At 44.0% G+C, this 7500-nt stretch overlaps 1 protein-coding gene across 1 annotated transcript in view; it reads right to left on the bottom strand.

Annotated features, from left to right (window-relative positions):
* The window catches only part of LOC123517614 (glycine receptor subunit alpha-4-like), an 83618-nt gene that overhangs the window by 58113 nt on the left and 18005 nt on the right, over positions 1-7500 (bottom strand). Inside the window, exon 2 of the mRNA XM_045277888.1 lies at positions 3947-4403. Coding sequence (XP_045133823.1) covers positions 3947-4017 — 71 coding nt within the window. The 5' untranslated portion in view covers positions 4018-4403. The remainder of the gene's footprint in view (positions 1-3946; positions 4404-7500) is intronic.

Raw genomic sequence — 7500 nt, 5'->3', positions numbered from 1 at the left:
GAAGGATGTTGGCAGAAGCATGAACGATGAAAAGAAGCACACAGAGACCGTTGGGAAAGAAACAGATGGAGCTAAAACGCATTACAATTCGTGCACGTTTAGGTTCAATACACAGACAGATTCACGTGGGGGAAGAAATAAGCTCGCGTTGTGATTACGTGCACTGTTACCTCCTGTGCAATAAACAACAGCGTCGTACATTTCGCTAACAGTGATTACGCTGCGCCGCTAAACGCTGTGCATGGCATCGGCTGGTGGCACTCGCGGGGACAAATAAAAATCCATTAAAACTGATGATAATTAAATAGCAGGATGAGATTCACTATGCATAAATGTGTTCCAGTAATTATGTTTGTATTTGGTGTTATGACTGAATGCTGACAGAGGAAAACAAATGTTATGGTTTGTTAATAGCTTCAACAAACCCCAGCCTAATGAACACACACACACACACACACAGAGAGAGAGAGAGAGAGAGAGAGAGAGAGAGAGAGAGAGAGAGAGAGAGAGAGAGAGAGAGAGAGAGAGAGAGAGAGAGAGAAACAATGAACCACTCTCCGAAACGCTTCTATGCTGCCCCCATGACCACTCTCAAATAGCTCTATGCAGATGAAGTTGCACGGGATTAGCTTCAGTGACAAATTAACAAGATTTCTCCGTTATTAGTAGGGGAAACACTCTTGAGAACCGGTTAATCATCTCTGTCGCTTTAGAAACAGTCGTAATGAGAGAGAGAGAGAGAGAGAGAGAGAGAGAGAGAGAGAGAGAGAGAGAGAGAGCTAAAACAGTCTTCCGTTTTCTATCTCTCCAGCCGCCTACAGGATGGAGGCGGCAGCGTTCACACACCCTCCCTCCATCATCCACCCACCATCCTCCACCTCCCACTCTCCTCCCCGTCGTGCTGCGTGGCTCCACCTGTTGCCGAGTGTCCTTGCTAGCTGCTGCTCTCCCAAACGATCCCCCTGCCGCGCCTCCCAGGAAGTTTAATCCCGTAAAACTGCACAGACAATTTCCCAAAACGTGGAGTCTTTGCATTTCGTGTGACGCTTATTGTCTTTGCGTGAACCGGTGTTGAAATTCCTCTTAAGAGGGATGGAATATCAGCATGTTGTGTTCGTGTTGATGGGGTCTCTCTCTCTCTCTCTCTCTCTCTCTCTCTCTCTCTCTTGATTGCGTGTTCGTATAGAATTTTTATGATTTCCTGCCATATGATCACTTTCCTGCATGTTAATTAACTTGGCAACACTCTTTCCCTCCCTCCTTCATTCATTCCTCTGCTGAGTGACGGTGGTTCCCTATGCTGTGCTCAGTGATTGTTAGCTGGGTGATTGACCACTCATTTGAAAAGCTGATGCCTGTCTTTCTATCTTTGCTAAGGGTTCACTGTAATGGGCCGTCAATTAAAAGATCCATGGTAAACTCAATAAAATACTTTCTTTCTGATGTATTTTTAGTGTTTATTAGCAGTGCTAGATCCACTTGAAGACGTATATTGCATCCATCTCTTGCTTACTACGATGGCATTTCAAAACAACCCTGTCAAAAAACCAGAGAGAACTGCTGCTGTAAAAAATGCTAAAGCAACTTCAAGATACATTGCATTCATCTCTTGCTTGTTACGATAGCATTTCAGAAAAACCCGGTTAAAAGCCAGAGAGTAAAAATGCTTCCTCTCCTGAAGATCATTAGTGTTTCATAGCAGCACAAAGTTGACTTGAGGACAATACATCCTCAACACTCCTCACACTCACCAACATAAATCCCTACCGAAAATAAAGCCTCGTTCTTAAGACCTGCCTTCATGAATCTAGATATGAGTTACGATCCACAGCAAAAAAGATAACTTATGAAGACAAGCAGTGTGCTATCTTGGCCGCAATTTTTCTTCCTTCTTTTCAGTATTAGCTCCTGGAGTATACCTCCACTACCCTCCAGGGCCCCCTCACCCACGTCTCCGCCTGGCTGGTGTTTCGGGTGGCAGGCGACAGCAAAATCATTTATCTCCCCCCAAAAGGTCAGCCACGTGTCGGGGTCTCACAGCTGTCTTTTAATTAAGCCGTGTAAGAATAACAATGAGACAGACTGTGTAAAGTGCCCTGCTCGTCCTAATCCTCACCAGACTAATTTACACCTTTATTCATTACTGTAGCATTACTAAGGAATCTGTATGTTTGTGTCTGTGTCTTTCCTTCTTCTATCAAGACGACTTCTCCCGATCACTTACACCGCGGCTCTTTGCTATATTCAGAGCAGTAGTAAGGAATAATGTTTGCATTTATACGGAAGATGAAAGAGAAGAGAAGGTGAGGTCAGGCTAGACTAGCTTAGGTTAGGTTAACCGTGTCTTTTATATGCTACGGAACTAAATGAGAGACTTATACGAAACCGAGTGCCTAAAATGTTGCAGATGATCAAAAGAACGTTGTCTAGCAGTGAAAGGATTAAAAACTTCACACACAGTACAGACAATATGCAAGATGATGCCAAAACTGCTTGTGAAGATAGATCATAATGACACAGAATATTTTTACCCTGAAACAATGAAGGGCCGAGCGGGAGTCGAACATAACATAAGAAAAAGAGGGAAGCCACAAGAGTCTGTCAGGCCTACACGTGGTAGTCCCTGTATGAACAAAGCCACTGAATTCCATCTATCATCCCCATCCATAAATTTGTCTAATCTTCTTTTAAAGCTCCTTATTAACTCCGCACCAACAACATGATTACTGAGGCTATTCCATTCATCTACCACTCAGTTAAAGAACCAGTACCTTAATATTTCTTTCCTAAACCTGAATTTATTAAGCTTAAACACATTATTTTTGGCTTTATCCTGGTCCTATCGTGGTAATACTAATATCCCCATCAACCAAAGATGTCACCACAAAGCCACCCAGATGCCCTTCAGTCTCAGAGTCCATGGATTGAGAGAAACAGAAATATCATAGACTTTTTAACTCCAAACTGTGGAGGAATAAAAACTAAAGGAAAAAAATGGTGCGCGCTTTGACATATAAAAGCCAAATACTGATATGCAGATTGACCAAATGACATTAATGATAACTGGCAGCCAGACAGACGAACTGACGGATTGACACACAGGCAGAGGACAGAAAGAAAAAAAGAATACTTGATTTACTGATTGGATGCCGCTTTGAGAGAGAGAGAGAGAGAGAGAGAGAGAGAGAGAGAGAGAGAGAGAGAGAGAGAGAGAGAGAGAGAGAGAGAGAGAGTGTGTAGTGGATTTATATGACGCTGCCAATTTAATAATGGAAAAAAGTCTTTATAGATAGAAGCTTTATAACTAGAAATTCTACAAACAAAAAACCTTCAAAATAAAAAAAAATTCCCATACAATACTTTATGAGAGAGAGAGAGAGAGAGAGAGAGAGAGAGAGAGAGAGAGAGAGAGAGAGAGAGAATACCAGTCCGAGCAAACAGACCGAAGCTTCAGATTAAGTTATCATGAATCAGTGTTGCATGAGCGAAACTTTTGTAATATTCTATCTCATTATCATCATCATTATCATTATCTTTATCATTCTTACCTCTGAAAAATCGACTTGGTTCTCTATCTGTCTCTCCGTCTGCCTGTCTGTCTGTCTGTCTGTCTGTCTGTCTCTCTCTCTCTCTCTCTCTCTCTCTCTCTCTCTCTCTCTCTCTCTCTCTGTGTGTGTGTGTGTGTTAGTGAGTTTGTGTGCGTTAGCGGGTCCTTTCTATGCATCGAAGACCCCACTAACTTTCCAGCCACCACTGCCATCACCACTTTCCAACACGACAAACAAGCAACGGTAACACACAGCACAAGACAAAGCACGAAACGCGACACAGTGTACACCAACTGCAATACAACGACGATACACCATAAAGTCCCTCACTGTAAACTACCTGTCTCTGTCTCTCTTTATAACACTCAGACGTGCACGAACAACATTCACCAACGTACCTGTGCCGTGAGAGGTCTTGGGTGGAAGCTGGCGTGAGAATCAGAGCGAGGAGTAGGACACGGGGTAGCATGGTGAACGATATGAAGGCTGTGGTGGTGGTGGTGGTGGTGGTGGTAGAGGTGCCAGGAGGTCGAGAAGAGAGAGGAACTTGAGCTCACACGGGGGAATAAACCACGTCGCCACTCACTTGTTCCAGCATGTCAAGGGGGAAAGGTTCTCGTTTTCTATGGGTCTTCAGGCTGTATAGTATTACAGACATTGGTTCTCACCCCACGTGTTGCTAGAATTTACCTGCCGCCTCTTGTATGTCATTCCTCGTCTCGGTCCGTTGGGTTGAGAGGGTCAGCGCTGGAGGTCTTGGTAGGTGTGTGTGTGTGTGTGTGTGTGTGTGTGTGTGTGTGTGTGTGTGTGTGTGTGTGTGATCCTCTTTTTCTTCCTCCCACAACTTCCAGCGACCTTGAGTGAAGAGAGATAAACGTGCTGTTAGTAAAATGAAAGTGAGGCAACACACACACATGAACACACACACACACACACACACACACACACACACACACACACACACACACACACACACACACACACACACACACACACACATCTGCGCATGAATAATATGACAGTATACAAATTCAATCATTCAAGAACAGAGATTTAGTATGCATGTAATGGAAAACACACAAACACAAACACAAACACACACACACACACACACACACACACACACACACACACACACACACACACACAATAAGCTCACATCTCAAGCCAGAACCAGACAGCCATCTGAATCTGCATGGCCAACAATAAATCCAGCGAGATGAATAGGGACGAGAGACGAGCGCGTGAGGGAAGCTGACAGGACACAGCGCGTGGGTATAGAGGTAATGGAAGTGCCACGTTAATATTCATAGTCCACCGAACACTGGGAAGATTCCGCCAATAGCACAAACACGCCAGCAAACTCTCCTCACGCTGACGGGATTGAGATTGCTATAGAAAAAGTCAAAGGTAAAGAAAAAGAGTCGTAGCGTTTTGTAATCTAAGTCTATATGGCTGAGTAAAGGCAAGAATTCGTAGGAGGGAAAAGTATATGAGACAATGTTGATAAACGGGACCTCTTGGCAAAATTGCAATTCCTCAGGTGTTAATGGAAGCCTCAGGTAAAGTTTTAATGACAAACTGCTTCTATTTCCTTAGCTGGGGACTCGTGGATGATTGGTAATTAAGAAAGTGCACGAGGGAGAGAGAGAGAGAGAGAGAGAGAGAGAGAGAGAGAGAGAGAGAGAGAGAGAGAGAGAGTGTCAGGACATATGTGATAATGAAATGCACCATCATCACCATCGCCACCACCACCACCACCACCACCACCACCACCACCACTACCACTACCACTACCACCACCACCACCACCATACTCGTTCATCACCATTCATCTTCATCAGTGTCACGAGTTTCTAGTCTCTCCGCGCCAATGAAGTCTTCCTAAACTCAATGACCGCTGTTTGTCGTGTGCATTTTATATCGACAGACTGACAGCCTCGACTCGCTTACTCGTTGTCTGTATGTGTGTCTTTTTCTTTTGTGTGTCTGTCTCTGCCTTTATTAGTCTGTCTTATCTATCTCTCTATATGTCTGTCTTCATATCTGCATATCTCAGTCAGTCTGTCTTCGTGTCTGTATGTCTGCCCGTCTCAGAGTTTCAAGACTATCAACTCATTCTAACACGCATTATTACACTCATTAAAAACTCCGGTAAAAAAAAAAAAAACACGAACAAATGTGAATTACGAGCACATTTCAGTGATTAATTACGTCCATAAATACTTCAGAGCCGCGAGGATTACCTAACTTCATCACTTAATTACCGTAACAAATTGTCTCTATCATTTCACTATCACGAGGAAAAGCTTATTCTGAACACCGCCAGCCCCTTGCTAGAAACCAATTAACACTAACAAAGGATGAAGGGAGGAACGGTGATGGGCAGATTTTATAGAGGTGAAAGGAGTAGTAGCGTTGAAGGGACGAGTGGTGATGAAAGGAGCAGCGTTGGTTGATGTGTAGATGTTAACCTCCTCATCAGTACTACGACGCATTTTACCTTGAGTTTTGGGTACGATTAGACTATCGTATTTACATTAGGAAGGGTTTATGGAGGTCAGAAGATTAATGACCAGAGTCTTTACCATTTTAACCCTCACTTAAGTCTCTGAAGCTGTATAAAATCACCAAATGTTGAAAACGTGTTATAGAACTAAAGGGGTTAAAGAGAGGAGACACGAAGAGACGAAGGGAAAAGAGCAGATGATCAATGTATAGAGGTGAAGGGAGCAGTATTGAAGAGACGAGTGATGATGAAACGAACAGCGCTGGTGGATGCGTAGGCGTTAAAGACACAGTGCTGAGGAGACATGAAGTGATGAACGGGGAACTGATGGTCAAGGTGGAAGGAACAGCGTTGAAGAGAAGTCCAGGAGTGAATAAGACAACACTGACGGGACGTGTAAACTTAAGGGGACAGTGCAAATGGATATGTGGGAGATGAAAGAGCAAGAGTCAGGAGACGTGAAGGGATGAAGGAGAACTGATGGTCAAGGTGGAAAGAAGAGTGTTGAAGGGAAATCTAGAAGTGAACAAGACAACACTGACGGAACGTGTGCAAACTTAAGGGGACAGTGTAAATGGATATGTGGGAGATGAAAGAACAAGGGTTGACAATCCGACCTGTACTATGAGGAAGAGAGAGAGAGCGCTGATGGGCGACAAGGGTGGAAGTGGACAGCGTTGATAGCATTGAGAGAGCGTGTATGTGAATGAAGGGGAGACATAGAAGAGGGAAAACTAAGAAAGACAACAATGAAATGGGGATATAAGTTAGCTCGCGTAATAGAAGAGGGGAGGCTGGAAGGGCGGACAGGGATGGTGGGGGGAGATAAAAAACAATGGGTGGACATGGAAGAGGGTAAACTAAGAAAGACAACAATGGAATGGGGACATAAGAGTTAGTTTAGTTAATAGTGAAGAAGAAGAGGTCGGAAAGGTATGCGGGGATGGGAGGGCCAGACAACGATGGGTGGACATGGAAGAGGATAAACTAAGACAGACAACAATGAAATGGAGACATAAGTTAGGTTGCGTAATAGTGAACGGGAGGGGAGCATCTTGGAAAGGCGTGCTGGGATGGGAGGAAGGGAGAGACACCGCTAGATGGACGCCACTCCGGTCTTGTGCAGCAGTTACAGGATTTCTCGGAAGCACCAAAAAGATTCCTCTGTTAAGTTTCCCAGCATAGGCGAGGATTTAGTGTGATGCTCCCTGTCACTGGCAATCCATGTTTCCAATTCTCCCTCGCATGTCTCTCCTTTCCTCTGTCTTTTTTTTCTCCACCCCTTCCTCGCTTTATCCTCTCTCTTTTCTTCCCTGTTTAATATTCTCTCTCTCCTTTTTCGTTTATGTTTCCTTTTCTCATTTTGAATTGCTTTTATCTATCTCCGCTGTTTTCTTTCCTTATTTCTCTCCTTTTCTCTCTCTCTTCTTCTCTTTTAACATA

The sequence above is a fragment of the Portunus trituberculatus genome, chromosome 42 (genome assembly GCF_017591435.1).
Source record: "Portunus trituberculatus isolate SZX2019 chromosome 42, ASM1759143v1, whole genome shotgun sequence".
NCBI lineage: Eukaryota > Metazoa > Arthropoda > Malacostraca > Decapoda > Portunidae > Portunus > Portunus trituberculatus.
Note: the sequence above shows the minus strand (reverse complement) of the source record. Positions and strands in the feature narration are given on the sequence as shown.